At 43.5% G+C, this 16,654-nt stretch overlaps 1 protein-coding gene and 1 long non-coding RNA gene across 10 annotated transcripts in view; one reads left to right on the top strand and one right to left on the bottom strand.

The window, feature by feature from the left end:
• Positions 1-13,711, bottom strand: part of LOC310714761 — a 107,679-nt gene extending 93,968 nt beyond the window's left edge. For all 5 annotated transcript variants that reach the window (XR_014530046.1, XR_014530047.1, XR_014530048.1 and 2 more), the window contains exons 1-2: positions 13,556-13,711; positions 6,952-6,990 (exon numbers count right to left, since the gene is read on the bottom strand). This is a non-coding gene — a long non-coding RNA (uncharacterized lncRNA). The remainder of the gene's footprint in view (positions 1-6,951; positions 6,991-13,555) is intronic.
• Positions 13,712-14,304: 593 nt separating this feature from the next.
• Positions 14,305-16,654, top strand: part of GALNT7 (polypeptide N-acetylgalactosaminyltransferase 7) — a 44,123-nt gene continuing 41,773 nt past the window's right edge. For 3 of the 5 annotated variants that reach the window (XR_014529995.1, XM_083520284.1, XM_083520283.1), the window contains exon 1: positions 14,588-14,721. Coding sequence is in view for 2 of the 5 variants with exons in the window: in XM_083520284.1 (XP_083376410.1) it covers positions 14,596-14,721 (126 nt within the window). In the remaining 3 variants the exon portion in view is untranslated. Of the gene's footprint in view, positions 14,722-14,742; positions 15,040-16,654 lie in introns of those variants that run through there. The other 2 variants (XR_014529994.1, XR_014529996.1) reach the window with 2 other exon arrangements.

The raw sequence follows: 16,654 nt of genomic DNA on the forward strand, positions 1-16,654 counted from the left end.
GTCAAGCAAAATGCCTACAGTGTTGGTATAGCCACCGTTTTGGGGCCTGGGGGCACATTTGAAATTTAGAGATGCTGAGGGCACTAGTCACAAGGCAAGAGGAACACCAGGTTCATTCATTTCAAATAAATTGCTTAGAGTGCTATCTGCACATTTCATTTTGTAATTATCTTTCTAGGAGGGCTAGAGACTTATTTTATATATATGACAGCTCTAAGTCTGGAGGCCCTGCCATTGGACACTGTGGGTTGTATGGTGCCTTTGCATGTCAGGCTGGCAACTCCTGGCCTATGGGAAGATCACAAGCAGTACCTGAGTGTAATGGCACTCTCTCTCTTGTGCTTCCAAACAACTGGTATCTAGAGGCATACTGCCTTTGATATTGGACGGAGAACATTGTGGATAGTAGCCACTGATAGCTTTACACGTCATTAATTTGTCTAAACCAAGCTGGTGACCATCACTGCCTCTTATGGGAGAGAATTCCAAAGTTTAACTATTTGTTTTCTTTCGTCCGTCCTGAAGCTTCCAGCATCCATTTTCATTGGCTGAACCTGTATACCTGTTCATACAATGTACATGTGTTTTTTTTAAAAAAAGATGAACAGTGTATGCCCAATTTCTGTAACACATACATTGTCAGATATAAGGAAGTTCTAGAAACCAATGAGACCTACTTACAAGTAATGAATGGGTGCCCATCCATATCTGAAATCTTAAGCAGGAAGAACTTTAGTTGAAATGAGAACCATTGATTACAAAATCAACTCTTTAGGAAAAGCCCGATGAACTCTAGGACTGTAATACGAAGTCCATTTACTTGGAAATATGCTCTACTGAATCAATCAGACTTTCATCCAGACTAATTTAGAATCCAAGTGCCAGTATAAAGTAATGGCAGGATAAGGTCATGCTGATGGAGCTTAGAACACATCCACCCAGTAAATGTTTGGGTGGAAGCTCAAAAATTGAATGTTCTGTCTAAATGGAAAACATGATGAAAAATTAATGTGACGACAGGAAAACAGGGGTGTGTGTTTACTGACTCATCCAAAAAATGACACTCCTTCAGAGTAAGAATGGCTGTGAGTACAGAGAAACAGGGTGATGTATTACTGACATCCCAAAACACAACACTTGGTTAAACAAATTCTATGGTTGAATCGTGGCCACCCCTATACCTGAGCTTAAGCTGGAGTAGGAACATGCTGCTCTCTCCCACCAGCAACATCAAATACACAGTAACAGCAGTGGGAGAAATGACATGATATAGCAGCAGTAACAGGGACTCTCACAGCATCCTTACAACTCTTTTGCAATCATGACATAACTCCACCAGAAGCCTCCCAACAGCCATGCACAGAAGGCATCGATCAACGTGTGGTTGAATGTGGGAAGGCTCATGGTGCATAAATTATTCCAGACACGTTCCCACAAAGTGGATGAGTGCAGAGTCAGGAAGGGCCCACAGCTCAGCTAAAACCACAGGCTAGTAAGCAGGGGAACAACAGCCCATGCCGTCACAAGTTCCAGGGTTCCCTGGCAGACCCATTACAGATAGCAGCTAGTAACCACCCTGTGGCCAGGGAAAACGCAAGGACCATTTGGGAAGTATGTGCAGTTGCACTCCAATGCAACCAGGCAGTAATTAGGAAGTATCACATCAAACCTGTAAGCCACAGCTCCTCCCAGAAGAAGGGCTCAAGTCCTGTAACGTTACAAACACTTCCACGCTGAATATACTGCATGCACAATTTCTGTACTGGTGTCTGTGTGGTAGAACAAGCACCAGGTTATGACTTTGGGGTTCGCTTAGACATTTGAAAGGCATTGCATTAGTTGGTGGCTGCTTTTTGGCTTTGGTTGTTGTTTCTTTAATTTCCACCTTCATGGGATAGATTATTATGTTTTGGTTTATATGGCATTTTGTTGTCGTTGTACACCAAGCTAGGATCCATCCCGATGAAGAGCGGTTTAGACATTTAAATAAATAAACAAGAACAATCCACATTCGTACTATATATTTAAATGGTTTTACAGTGGTACCTCGGATTAAGAACTTAATTCGTTCTGGAGGTCCGTTCATAACCTGAAACTGTTCTTAACCTGAGGTATCACTTTAGCTACTGGGGCCTTCCTCTGCCGCCGCTGCACAATTTCTATTCTCATCCTGAAGCAAAGTTCTTAACCCGAGGTACTATTTCTGGGTTAGCAGAGTCTGTAACCTGAAGCATCTGTAACCTGAAGTGTCTGTAACCCGAGGTACCACTGTATAGCTGATGGCTTCCTCAAAGAATCCTGAGAACTGTAATTTAGCCCCTAACAGAGCTACGATTCCCAGGACTTTTAAATTACTATAGTTCCCAGGATGCTGTAGGGGAAGTCATGTGCTTTTAAATGTATGGTGTGGCTGTGATGGTCAAAGGAGCTTCCTACAGAAGGCCAAATGCACCCTTCAACACCAAGCTTACAGGAGGTAGCACCACAACCCAGGTTGGGAACCTCATTAGGAAGGAGAAAAACAATGGGAAACCATTATTGTGGATCTGAGTGGTACCCCTGCAGGATTCACAACCTTGCTACAGAAGGCAAGCCCAACTTTTGACCCCTCTAAAGTTTAGCAGTAAATCATCTGCATTTCATGCAGAACGTCCCAAGTCCAATCCCAGGCATCTCCAGGTAGGGATGGGAGAGGCTCCCGTCTGAAATCTTGGGTAGCCACTGCCAACTGGTGTAGACAATACTGAGCCAAATGGACCAATAGTCTGATCCAGAATTAGGCTGGTTTGCTATGTTCCTATGGCAGACTAGAACTGTCCGCAGAGCAACACACGAACCAGTCACAGAAGCAGATGAAAAGGAAACTCATGGTGGGAATACCACATCCACTTTTAGTTGCAGTAAGTCCTGTTCACTGAGATTTTTCAAGTAAGCATGGATTACTGGGGGGGGAACACAGGGTTTGCCAACCTTTTGGGGTCCATGGGCAGCTTTGGACACCACACACACACACACACACACACACACACACTGCAACCAAGCACACAGCACAACCTAGTCTATTGGCTAGTATAGAATGCTTATTTCAAACCGAATTTCAGCAGTGGAAGGGGCAGGGGGCGGTGACTCTGTGGATGCTCGGGAAGGCCTCTATGGGCATCATGTTGGTTCTGAAGCAGCAGTTTCAGCTTTAAAAGGGCGAAAAAAATACTGCTATAAATTATATCTATTCTAATAACTCTTTCAGGACTCCCATGAAGTTTCTGTGCTTTACTTGACAATATAGTGGTACCTCGGGTTACAGACACTTCAGGTTACATACACTTCAGATTACAGACTCCGCTAACCCAGAAATAGTACCTTGGGTTAAGAACTTTGCTTTAGGATGAGAACAGAAATTGTGCGGCGGCAGTGCAGTGGCAGCAGGAGGCCCCATTAGCTGAAGTGGTGCTTCAGGTTAAGAACAGTTACAGGTTAAGAATGGACCTCCGGAACGAATTAAGTACTTAACCCGAGGTACCACTGTATATACCAACGCAACCCTGCATTTACACGCAGTCCTCAGCAATATGCAATTAACCGTAGTTTTATGCAGTAGTGGATAAAGTGCAAAATATTTAGTATGAGGTCCTAGTGATTATTGTATCTTGCTTATCATGTTGGTTACACCTCTATTCAGGGGTAAAGATGAATGCTCTGTTCAATTTAAAGTGTAAGTCAGCAAATAACATAGTACCGCTTTCTCTAAAAATCAGGATACTAATTACAAAAAATATAGTGATGCTAAGCATCAGTGCTTAACATTAAGCAAAGGACAGCAATCCAATGAATTAAAAGAAATTAAAAATGAAATTGGAGGACATTTCCTTCTATTTCATTCCCGCCACTCCTAAAAAAAATCTTAACAACAGCACAGTATTGTGGAAAAAAAGCACATCATAAGATTGGCAGCCTGCAGTCTACAGAGAGCCAAGAGTGAAGAAATACATATTGCTTTTAACAGACAGTGAAATGTGGGGTGAGCTAGAGGTGATGTTGCAGGAGGGGAATTCAGAAAGAGAAAAGGTATGAGTCATGAAAGAATTTAGTGGGCTAGACTTCATGACAAGAATGTCAACATGGAAGAAAAAATGGAGACCAAAAAAAGAAAAAAGAAAGTGCGGTGAGCATATGTCAAGATATGTTAGGAGGCAAGTAAAGGAATCACAGTGGCTCCTTTTGGCAGGCAGAGGAAAGCAAAAGTCTCTCCAGTACAAAAATCAGGGCAAGCCTCTGCTGTGTTTTTTAATGGAAATGTATCAAATGTCTATCTGAGACCCAAAATCTACACATTTAGGAGCAGGAGATAGAAGAGTCAACAGGGATAAACTAAGACCACATGCTCTAGGAATGCAAAGAACAGCCCAGGAACAGATAAGAGACACCTCAGAAATGAAACAGGAAGAAATGACAACATGCTGACATTTTCTTCTCTCTAAACCCCGCTGTACCTATACTTGCCAACTGAAGACAACATTCCATGAATCTAATGAAGTGAGCATGGGCACACAAAAGCCTGTGCCGCAATAAATTTGCTAGTATAATGTCTTTAGCATGCCACAAGATCCTTTGTAGGTTTTACTGGTTTTATTTATAAAAATACTTGTGCGCCACAATCTCATACAAAATATCAACCATTATATATACAAAATACACAACCACAAAATATATAGTGAAGCAGATCACCACCTAGTATTACAGAAAGTGTGTTTTTTTTATCTTAACTGTCTTCATAAGCAAGGATGCAAGGAAAGGTCTTCAGTGAATGTTTAAAGGTCAATATAGAAGACACCTGCTGAATCTCTATTGGAATAGTGTTCCACAGAGCTGGGGCAACGGCACTAAAGCCTCCATTTAATGTTGAACCAGCAACATGTTTTTTTAAAAAAATCTTATTTTCCTTGCATTGATCCTCTGCCATGCCTAACCTGCAGTCCCACTCTCAGATTCTGCATTGTATAGAGACAAAGGCTGCAGTGATCTGTTCTATGTGTATACAGCATTCATTTCATTTCACTTCATTTGAGGGAGGCCAAATGCTCCCGTTCCTTGGTGCATGAGGACTGCCTCTTTCCGTTGAGATAAATGGGATCCTCAACATGTGCTCTTTATGTACACCAGTCACCCGAGCATGCAGGGAACTCAAGATTCGGTTTGCAATCTATTTCTCCTCTAGCCTAAAGAACAGATGTGTGTAGTGCATCTCTCAATCAGCTGCCGCACACAGCTCTTCTCCTTATTCCTTAAGTCTTTCAATTTGCAACAAGGAAAGGCAGGAAGCCTGAATTAGTGAAATGTGCTGATTGTTCACGTTCAGTTGCTGTGGTGCAGGTGGAAGGCTGAACCCCCAAGAGTCGACATGTTCATAACAGCCTAAGGCTAAGTGCAGAAAAGGGAGTACATATGATGTAACTGATGCTTGGGAAGGAAAGACTTTAATATTCTAACCTTATTTCTGTGTCATAGACTTTCTGTACCTGGACAGTTTACTGTGCATCAGTAATTTTCCTCTCTGTAAAATGAGGACAATAATATTTTACTCTCCTGAGACTGAATTTATTAATACTTGCAGAACTATTTGAGCTCCACAAAAGGGAGGCTGTATTGAAGTGCAAATTAAAATATTATCTTAACAAAAGAAGCCATCATTAGAATCAATGGAAGTTAAAATGAAACTAGACAAACTTCCCAATCATTTATTAGCATGTTGAAATGATTATAATCCCCATGTCAAGACAAGGGAAACAATAATAAATAATGAAGAAAAAAGGCACTAATTGGTAAACAGAATACTGAAATCAGCTGCTTAGAAAAACAAGTCTGAATCTAGCTGTTGGCAATTGCTTTCTTGTGTTATATGAAAATGAATCAAATTCAATGTAAAGCAATCACATCACATATTTGTTAGCAAAATTAGCAAACAATGGAAAAGGGGGAAAGAAAGGCAGACAGTTGTGTTTCTTTAGCTTCACAATCTTTCAAAATCTTGCCCTGAGTATTCCAATAGCCACACCAAAATTATCCATCCTTTTATCAATGCACCACCTGTTCATCCTGGTCTTTCTAACAAAACTGTTGTCACATCTGCAATCATTATGATACCTGCACTTCCAGATCATTTAGACATTTTTGTGCCAACACAGCTGTATCTTAACAAGTTAACCCTTTAAGGCCAAGCCAGTTCCTGCAATCTCTCAGCCCTTACCAGGTATAGCTTTGAGTGAAACAGACATGCTGTTCTTAAGACCACAAATCCTATAGTTTATTATCCCCTCAAGCAAAATAATGCATGAAAGCCTCTTGAGCCTAATTTCAGTGAATCAAACAACTGGCAATATTGACAGAAGAGGAGAGCGAACTAAATAGGCTGAAATTTGAACAGGCAAATTAACTTTCTACAGAAAGCAAGAACCACCCTCCCTGGTTGGATCAGAGTTGAAAACCGAATTGGAGAACAGTATTTTCTTTTCCAGGTCTTGTAGACTATAGCACCCTATATCACTGTTACTGAAACTGAGGCACATGTGTTGGGATGAGAAATTGGTTTCAGTCATTGCTGTACCAAACCAAATCCCTTTATCTAGTTAATCAGAAAACAAACAAATATGCAGCCATATTTGGCACCAGGCTAGCAAAAGGTGCGCTAAGGTATGTATTATATACAGGCTGTGTTTGGCCACTAAAAATGGATGTGTTTGAAGCAGTAAGAGCCTGGTGAAGCTTCAGCATCCTCAAGGACACTACTACCTGAAAGCAACCACAAGTCCTGAAATTAATTACTCCATATGAAGTTAATTTAATTGCATTGCTAGGGCAGATTAATTTTCTCTTTATTAACCAAAAGGCAAAGAGGAAGGAGAAATTGTTAAATATATTCTTTGACAGGCAAGGAAACATGCTGAATCTCCCTACCTCGGCTTCTCAGTGTAGCCAGTGGACTTGACACATCACCTGCAAAAAATAAATAGTACATTACATTACATTACATTATTTTTATTTATTTCATAAAATGAACATGATTGAGTGTAAAAACAAACAAACAAAACTTCCCATTGGTCCTCCCAAGATGCTCAGGGTAGTTAGTCTCCCTCTTTATTTTATCGTGAAAGTAACACTGTGAAGTAGATGAGACTGAGGTATGGGGACTAGCAGAATGTCACCCAATGAACTTCATGGCAAAATTAGGATTTGAAACCTGATCTTCTCGGTCCTAGTTTGGATCTAACCACTACATGACTCGGCTGGCTTTCAAGCATGTCAACATCAATGACGTCTTTTTCAAGAAGTTCAGAATATTTGTTCGGAACAAGTTTGTGTGGCAGCCCCTAGTTTATAAAAAAGGCTTATAAATGTATTCACTGAACTTCTTGCTGAGGGAGGTCGTACCAAGACACAAAGAAATAGAAAACGCTTGCACCACTGCCTCCCGAAGTTCCATGGAAGAACAAGGGCTGCACTGACAGCAGGCACCCAATGTTGCATTGGTGAATTGTTCTGTTCTTAAGACACTCTGAACTATCGTCATTTATCTTCTTTCTAATTTCCTAAGTACAGTATTTAAAGTCTGTAAGCAGACCCTCCCCTATTTCCTCACAGTGCAATCCAAAGTGTGTTTATTCAGAAGTAAGTCCAACTGGGTTCAATGGTACTTGCTCTCAGGAAAGTATTATAGGATTGTAACATTAATTTTCTTTTTTGGGGGGAGCGGGGTTAAATGGATCTGTTCAGCCTGTGTTCATAGGGTTTGCTTTGTAAAATTCTTCAGTATCTTTGCAACTCTCCTCAGATGCCCAGAACTAAAAATAGGCAGCTAAATGAGGTCATACCAGTGCTGAGTAGATCTGTACAATAATTTATTGAGTCTTAGAAAACAGTGTTCCAGTTGAATCCACCAAAGATGTCAGTGGCCTTTTAAGCTATAGCATCACATCTACAGCGAGATCCAGTTCACTGTTTGCAAAGCTAGAGAGCCTGTGTTCCTGCAGCCCTGGTAGAGATACAAGCCCTAAATCTTCTACAGAAAAGTGACCTAAATGGCTTATGAGATTCGTAATGGGATATGCCACCTTCAGGTTACAATAGTTCAACAGTTCAGCTAAGGCACCAGTGTGCTATTACAGTACCATTTAAAAATGATTCAGTAGCAAATATAAACAAAAAACACCCCACCTACATTAGTTTGTAACTGAGTTTCTACATTTGGCAATTCTTCATACTAATGTTTACAGAATGAACACGTGGTCTATTTATTCAAAGTTTTGCATCAAGACACATTCTGAAATGTGTGTAAATAAAGCAGTCCAGCTTGGTAGCTGCTTATTCTTTATGACAAACTTGTCCTGTGGGAGGTTTCTTTCTATCAGCTTGTATGATGCTTATATAGCCAGTTCTGAAATGAAATGCATGGCAGGGGTTGGACTAGATGACTAGAGTTGGGTACAACTCTACAATTCCATGACATGAGATGGCTCAAGGAAGAGGATGCATAGCATTTTTAAAGTTTATTTAGTGTGCATTAGCTAAGCCTCTGTTTACAGAATTTTGACAGAATTTCCAATTGCTATGTTTACTGATTGATTGCCTACCTTTCACCATGCTGTCTCAAGGCAGGTACATACAGCTAAAAACAAGCAAGCAAGCCATATAATAACACTAAACCATCAATTAGACTGTATCAAACAGCAAGCAAAACCAGCAGGTTTGCGTTCTATTTTCCATATTTTGGCCTAGACACACAATTCTTAAAACAACAAAGAGTCATGTGGCAAGATTCTTTATTGTTTTTGCTGCAACCAACTAACACAACTGGTCCCTCTGCAAATTCTTATTGTGTGTTTGCATCCCATCTTAGCCATATACTTAACCAGCACAAAACTTTTACTTTATTAATAGCAACCTTGTACTTGGTGTCACTCCAGAATCCCAAGAAACCAAAAATAAGTGCAGTTTTGAAAGTTTCAGTCCATCATTCAAAAGGTGTTCAATTGTATCCATAGACACCACTGATCTCAGGAACAGTACTGCAAAATTTGGGTTGCCATATTTCAAAAAGTGAAAATCGGCACACAAAAACTGTTGAGCTTTTCTAGTTTTGCCCCAAGTTATGGAGCTTTTTTGCATATGGATTTTCCCAGACATTTCAGCTATTTCTACCCAGGCGCTGTTTACAAGGGCTAAATGTCCAGGAAATTCCAGACGTATCGCAACCCAAGGTTACGTTATCTTACGAGGTGTCAAAATGTACAGAAAACAGCTTTCGAAAATATTTAGTAGACTGGTAACCAATAGATTGCTTCCCAAATATATCATACATTGAAAACAACACCAAGTTAGGGTTTGGACAGTTAGCCTAGATAGCTAGTTTAAGGCTGCAGTCCTATACCTGCTTCTTTGTGACTAAGCCCAACCATGTAGCATTACAACGTTAAGGACAAGCCAGGCCTGTGATCAACACATGGCATCCCTGTCTGGGGCTTTGTGCCATAGCAAGGCCCATGACTTGCTGAAGCCAGCCCTTTGGTCCACTTTCAAACCATTTCTTCCCCAGTGGTCAGTGGCACAGTCAGGATTCCCAAATTTAATTTTCACAATGCAGTGTTTCTCTACTTTACCAGGGGCATCATGGGAAATTTATATGGCAGCCGCCGAACTGCCACTAGGGATACCCAACGCTGACAAGAATAATGTTGTCTACTGCTGCAACTAGGTTAACCTGTTGGATCATTTGCCTCTGGGGTCAAACTAAGCTGAGCAGTCTTGGATAGCATGCACCTTGACTTGAGCAGGGTGGGGAAGCACCAGTTCCTGCTCCATCTTAGGCAACAAAAGGTATTGGGCCAAGCCTTTACATAATGTTAGCTACTAATGCCAAACCTGAAATTTTTTAAGCTATACAACAGAGGCTGAGGGTAACACACAACTCTGGATATGGCAAAGGCAGATAATCTCCCATAACAAGTGGGGCCTACAGCAAAATATTGCAATGTAATCTCACCTCCTAATAGGAGTGGTCTTGTTTAAGATTTTATATATATAGAATACATATTGGGTTGAGATGACAATGTGTCTTAGCACAGCATTATCTATTGAATAGATAGATAGATTTTCAATAGATAATGCTGTGCTAAGATACATTGTCATGGACTGCTGAGTAAAATTACAGTGGTGCCTCGCAAGACGAAATTAATTCGTTCCGCAAGTTTTTTCTTCTTGCGAGTTTTTCGTCTTGCGAAGCACGGTTTCCCATAGGAATGCATTGAAAATCAATTAATGCGTTCCTATGGAAACCGCTTGCCAGGCTGGCGGTGCGGAGAAGGGCTTTTCTCCCCACCGCAAGCCTTCAGGACAGGTACGGGAACAGAGGGGAAGGGGCGCGGCGCTTCTCCTCTGTTCCCGGGGCTTGCGGTGGGAGGAGGGTTTTTCCTCCCCACCGCCAACATTCAGAACAGCATTCTGAATGTTGGCGGTGGGAAGGAAAACCCTCCTCCCACCGCAAGTCTTCAGGACAGCCATCCGAAGGCTGGCGCGGGGAGAAGGTCTTTCCGCCCCACCGCCAGCCTTCGGAGGAGCCTTCTGAAGGCTGGCGCGGGGAGAAGGTCCCTCCGCCCCACCGCCAGCCTTCGGAGGAGCCTTCTGAAGGCTGGCACGGGGAGAAGGTCCCTCCACCCCACCGCCACCCTTCGGAGGAGCCTTCCGAAGGCTGGCGCGGGGAGAAGGTCCCTCCGCCCCAGTGCCAGCCTTCGGAGCAGCCTTCCGAAGGCTGGCGCGGGGAGAAGGTCCCTCCGCCCCACTGCCAGCCTTCGGAGGAGGTCCGAGGACAGTGGGGAAGACGCGCTGTGCTTCCCCGCTGTCCCGGAGATTTCCCTATGGGCTTTCGTCTTGCGAAGGAAGCCCATAGGGAAATTCGTTTTGCGAAGCGCCTCCAAAACGGAAAACCCTTTCATCTAGCGGGTTTTCCGTCTTGCAAGGCGTTCGTCTTGCGGGGCACCACTGTACAGTGTGAGAAACTGAATCAGGAATAATTTGATGTGCACTGCAATATAATCATATCTACTTGAAAGCAAGTCCCATTATACTCTTTGGGGCTTACTCACTAGTAAGTGTGCTTATTAAGACTGCAGCCTTAGCCAAGTATTGTCTTTAGACGAAGCCTGTGAAAATTTATACTTTTATTATCTATCTCAATATTCAATAATCTGTACTCTCAATAAAATCATGTAAAGATGATCATCTGAAATATCTGGGGTATTTGTACTCTGTGGAGAACTTTACAGCAGCTTAAACCTTTTACGGAGAGATACACAGCAATTTTTACAGACAGCAGAAATAGCTCCCATTGCTGGCAGAGCTCAGCCAGATTTGGAAAACAAATTAAGACTTTGCTTTTCAGGTGTGTCAAGCTGAACCTCTTAGCATTATTGAATAAATCTTAAACTTCTTTTACAGGGCATATTGTTCTTCACACAAAACTTACTCTGGTTTTAAAATAAAATATAATCTGGAAGGGATTTTCAGGTGTATCAGATACCACAGATTTCTGCAAGGTGCATAGGATTTAAAAGTACAGCACATATTCTACCCCTCTACTAATGCAAGCTAAATATATTACTCCAAAAAACACAGAAGCAACAGAGCAATAATAATAAGTTGGCATAGCTACATTTCTGAAAATAGATTTTTCTAAAATGCTGCCTATGAATTATTGGGGAGATTGCTACCAAAATGTCAAGAATAAGTATCAGGTTAATCTACAAAAGAAAAAAAGTAGTCTTTAATAAAAGAAGTGAGCAATGGTTTAATTTTGCTTCAGCCTGAGCTTGCTGAGTTTTGACGCCATGCTGCTGTATTGTAAAGACAGTAAATATTAAGTTAATGGGGGAGGGATTAGTTGGATCCCCAGGACCATCACAGCAGGAAACTGAAGAGTTGTAAGGTTCAATAATATACAGCACAATCCTATACAGAAACAAAACACAGTGATATCCGTAGGGTTTAATCCCAGGTCAAAGTGCTTGCAGCTGGAACCTGTAAAATTTGTTAACTCCATGGCACAGAGCCACAATGCTGACCTTGATGCCATAAAAACACTTTCACACTGGCCAGATCCATCTGTAATGCAAGTTGTATCCAATATACGATTACATCATGGGCAGGGCTGGATTTAGGTTTGATAAGGCCCTAAGCTACTGAAGGTAATGGGGCCCTTTATATGTCCAGCTGTCCTTTGTCAACAACAATTTGTCACTGTTTTTTGTGTTGAATATATGCTATATGGTAATTTATGGACCTAATAGGTATTTAAAGCCATTTGCACGTAACAAAATGTGTATTTTATCAAAGTAATGGTTGAAATGAAATACAATTAAGAAGTATATTAATAGTGAAGTAATTATAAAGCTCTAACTGTATGTAGGTTTTTTTATCATCTTATATTTTGGAAAATATACATCCAGTGGTTTTTTTCCTTTAATTTTTGGGGGGGGCCCCAAGAGAGTGGGGCCCTAAGCTATAGCTTGTTTAGCTTATATGTAAATCCAGCACTGATCATGGGACCCGGGTAACTGTTCCTTAGCACAACTCTAACATATACAAATCCAACCCGCCCATTTGCATTACTACAGCACAGATATTTCAAGCACCAAAACAATTTATTGACAAATTGTTGCCACCTCACTCAGTATTTTACAGGTATTTGACCACGGAATTGTCTAGGATGCAAGCCACACACATAAAAAAGGGACAAGGATGGAAACAGAGGAAGGAACCCACAGTAGTTTTGAATGCTATTCTTTATTATGATGGGCTGCCTTCCTATGATCATAGAATCTTAGAATTATAGAGTTGGAAGGGACCCTGAGGATCATCTAGTCCAACCACCTGCAATGCAGAAATATGCAGCTGTCCCATATCGGGAACAAACCTGCTAACTTGGTATTACCATTCTAACCAACTGATGCTGTCAATTTTATATCCATGATCAGTATTGGGATGACGGCTTGTGGATGTTTAAAGAACAGAAGTAGAGCACAAGGCCAGATGAAATTTACCACCTGCAAATGTCCTAATATATTATTTGTTCTGGACTTGCATATAAAGCTCACCCTTCTGAGCTGAAAGACAGCCTGTGTAGGAGAATCCTTACTCCCCCATTGCAATATGTATAACCTGTTGGTTTCCAACCTACCCTTGATGGTTTACACCAGTTCAAGGTGAGTAAAGATCCATTTTGGGCAGCTGCCTTTTTACTATATACGGTAAGCCCACAACTTACATGCACATTCAGCTTTACATGCCTGGCAAATTTAAAAAAAGAAAAAGTAGCAAACACCTGAGAAGAAAGACTTTGGCAATACCACCCGCCATTGAACCCAATGTGTTTTGACTATACGAGATTTTGGCTTTATGCACGATTGTGGGCTTACTGTATTCTCCCATAGGTGTTGCTGTGTGACAAAAATAGGTATACATTCGGGAGGCAGATCAAACGCATTATGAGCTAATTTTAAGGTGACTTTACCTTCTTCCTTTGAGACAGAGGCATGCATGCATGCATTCATTCATACATGCAAGCACACCACAGAGATCTTGGGCTTTCTGTGACCGCCATCGCCGTTGTGCGAAGGGTATCACGGGGCATTGCTACTCTTTCCCACGTTGCAATTCTTGATCACACCTTTTACTGTTGGATTTGCTCCTGTGCCAGTCCAAAGACGAGCAGAGAGAGAGAGAACAAGCAAACCCACACTGATCCTCGTTTCCACCTTGCCAAAGCCAGGAGCAAGCAAGCAAGCCTCGTATTTGCATAGCTTCTGCGGGGTTTGCTCTTCGAAATCTACCTCCGGATGGGGACGAATCAAAATCAATCTCTCTCTCTCTCTCTTACACACACACACGAAAAGCCGCCTCTAAAGTCAACCTGAAGCAACCCTTCGGGCTGTAAAGCAGCCACGTGGAGCCTTTGCTTCTGGGGGTGGTGGCGGCGGCGGCGGCCGTGGTGACTTCCTGCTTCATTTTAGCAAGCTGGGCTGAACATTAGCAAGGAAGAAGAGAGCGGTGGAAAAAAAGCGGGGGGGGGAGTAAAGACTCAACACGGGAGATACAAAGAGAACAGGAAAAACCAGAAAGCGGGGCGTGTTGGAGGGGTAGAGGAAAGAGAGGTTCTTTTAAAAAGAAAAAGTTTTTTGGGGTTTGCAAGGAGAGAGCAGAGCGAGCAGCAGGAGTCGACGAAGGAGAGGAGGAGGCGGCGGCAGCAGCTCGAAAAAGGCTGAGGGGAGGAGTGAGGAGAAGCGAAGCTGCAGGGAGGGAGCGCGAGTACGAGCGAGGCTCGGCGCCAGGCGCCTGCTGCCTCGGAGAGAGAAAGAGAGAAGGAGAAAGGCGGCAGTACAGTAGTGAAAGAGGAAGGAGGAGGAGGGGAGGGAGGGAAGCCACGCAGAGCGCAGCTCGGCACAAGTGAGGAGCAACAACAGCAGTCGCCGGGAGGGGGGTGGGAACGGCAGCGAGGAGCCCGGCGGCTTCGGCGGCGGCTTCGGGGAGCTCGTCGGGGGGCTGGCGCTGAGGATGCGGCTGAAGCTGGGCTTCCTCTTGCGCGCGGTGCTGCTGCTCGGCTCCTTCCTGGGGCTGCTGCTGCTCTGGTCGTCGCTCTCGCCCCGCGCCGAAGACCCCAGCCCGGGGGACAGGATCCGGGTGAGTCGCTGCTTCCCGGCCGAGGGGGCGGGCGGGCGGGCGGACCCCCAACCCCCAGCGGCCCTTCTTCCCTCGCTGCCTGCCGCCCGGGCCGAAGCCCCCTTTCTCGCTGCCTGTGTGCCTTCCTCTTCAGCCTGGGCCGGGAGGGGGCGGCGGCGGTGGCGGCTGTCTCTGCCCAGGCTGAGGCCTGTGGCGTTGGCGAGGCCTGAGAAAGGGGGACTCGGGCGGCTTCGGACAGGGGGTCTGCCGTAAGCCGCGGGCGCCCCCTCGCCGCCTGCTGGTAGGGGAAGAGCTGCCTGGCGCCGGCTCCCCAAGCAGGTGGGCAGGCGGCGGCACACGCCGTAAGTTAGTCCCGGCTCCTTCAGGTGCGCTGCCGCTTCGCCCCAGACCTTTGACCTCTCAATTGCGCTTAATTGCGCCCTCCTGTGTGAGCTGGTTGTGGGGAGGCGAACGGTGAACTCTGGCTGGGACTGGCCCCCTAACTGCTTCACCCACTCGCAGTAGAAGGTGGCTGGGGCGAGATGTGGTCATTTCTATAGGTCTGGGAGTGTGTACTGTTTGCCCATGGAGTAGGGTGGTGGTGGAAGTCCGGTTTTCACATTAATGTCTACTTTATATTCTGTTTTCTCTGTGTTTATTTTACTCCCCAAAAGATGCATACTCCCGATAACTATCACGGATTAGGAGCTCCACTATAACTACCGCAAGGATAGTTGAAAGTTCTTGGACTAACTGTGGTGTGAGGCCCTGTGTAAATGCCATACCTGGCAGATAAGAGGAACAGAACATGGCATGCATCAGTAGCTCATTTAAACCAGGTCATCTCACCTGCTTGTGTACTTGCAGCATGTTGGGAATTTGAACTCAGCAGGTGTTATGTTGGCACCAAACACTGCCAGCTGGCAGTCCAGTCCTGTGCACTTGTTCAGAAGTCTACATGAGTTCAAGGGGACTTTAAGTGTTTGTGTGCAGTTGTAGTGGTTGAGAGCCTGGTCCAAATGAGACAAGGCAGGTGTGCAAAGCTTCACAGCTAAGTTCTTCTCGTGTGGTGTCACGTTTAAACTGAGCCTGCGTAAGCAGGCCTGGTGGTGTTAAGTAGCAGTGAATATAAATTTTGTAATGCCAACACTGCAGAGTTGCTACTCATTTTACAAATCCTGCATCTGTTCCTTTTATTGCTGCCGAAATCGGGGGGGGGGGGGGAAATAGCTAGTGAAGCTTATTGCAGTGTGTTTTTCAAAGTCAGAAAAAGTTCCACGGTTGAATTTCTGTGTGTTGGGTTGCTGTTAAAGGCATACAGTAAGGGCCATAAAACAAGATAGTAACCATGTTTAAGTTTGGGTAATGTTGTAGATGCAGGTCTCTCCTTACATTGTGACTTTGCATGATAGGGTTGAAGAAAATGTTCCTTCTTGAATCAAGTAATAGAAGCAGTGCACTTCCTTAACTGTGCTTGGTTATTTCCACATCAGCTAGATTTAGCCTTCTTCACATTAGTTACTAGGTGGCAGTGTGTGTTTATTTTTAAACTTAATGGCAAGGCGCTGACTCGAGTACATGCAGTCAACATAATTAACACAACATTTAACTGCTAATGGTATACACTCTCACACATCAGCCCCAGGGTTGCTTTCCAGCACCTCTAGAATATGCTCCCTCTGGAAATGTATATAAGTGCCCAAGTGTAGAAGGGTTCTGTAAATCATCACTTTCTCTTGTCTGGCCTTTTTCCGATTGACTTCTTAATGATTTAACTTTGTTTTCAGATTAGTGTATAATGTCTCAGTGAAGACTTATATTTAACTGTATCATAAACCTAGAGCAGAAATACAGATTTAATAACACACGCACATTAGTAGCACATCATTTATGAGAATATAGGAGCAACCATACATGTGCAGTGCTCTGATGCCACATGAGCCACAATGCTTTT

The sequence above is a fragment of the Podarcis liolepis genome, assembly GCF_965112155.1.
Source record: "Podarcis liolepis genome assembly, chromosome: 9".
NCBI classification, from domain to species: Eukaryota; Metazoa; Chordata; class Lepidosauria; order Squamata; family Lacertidae; genus Podarcis; species Podarcis liolepis.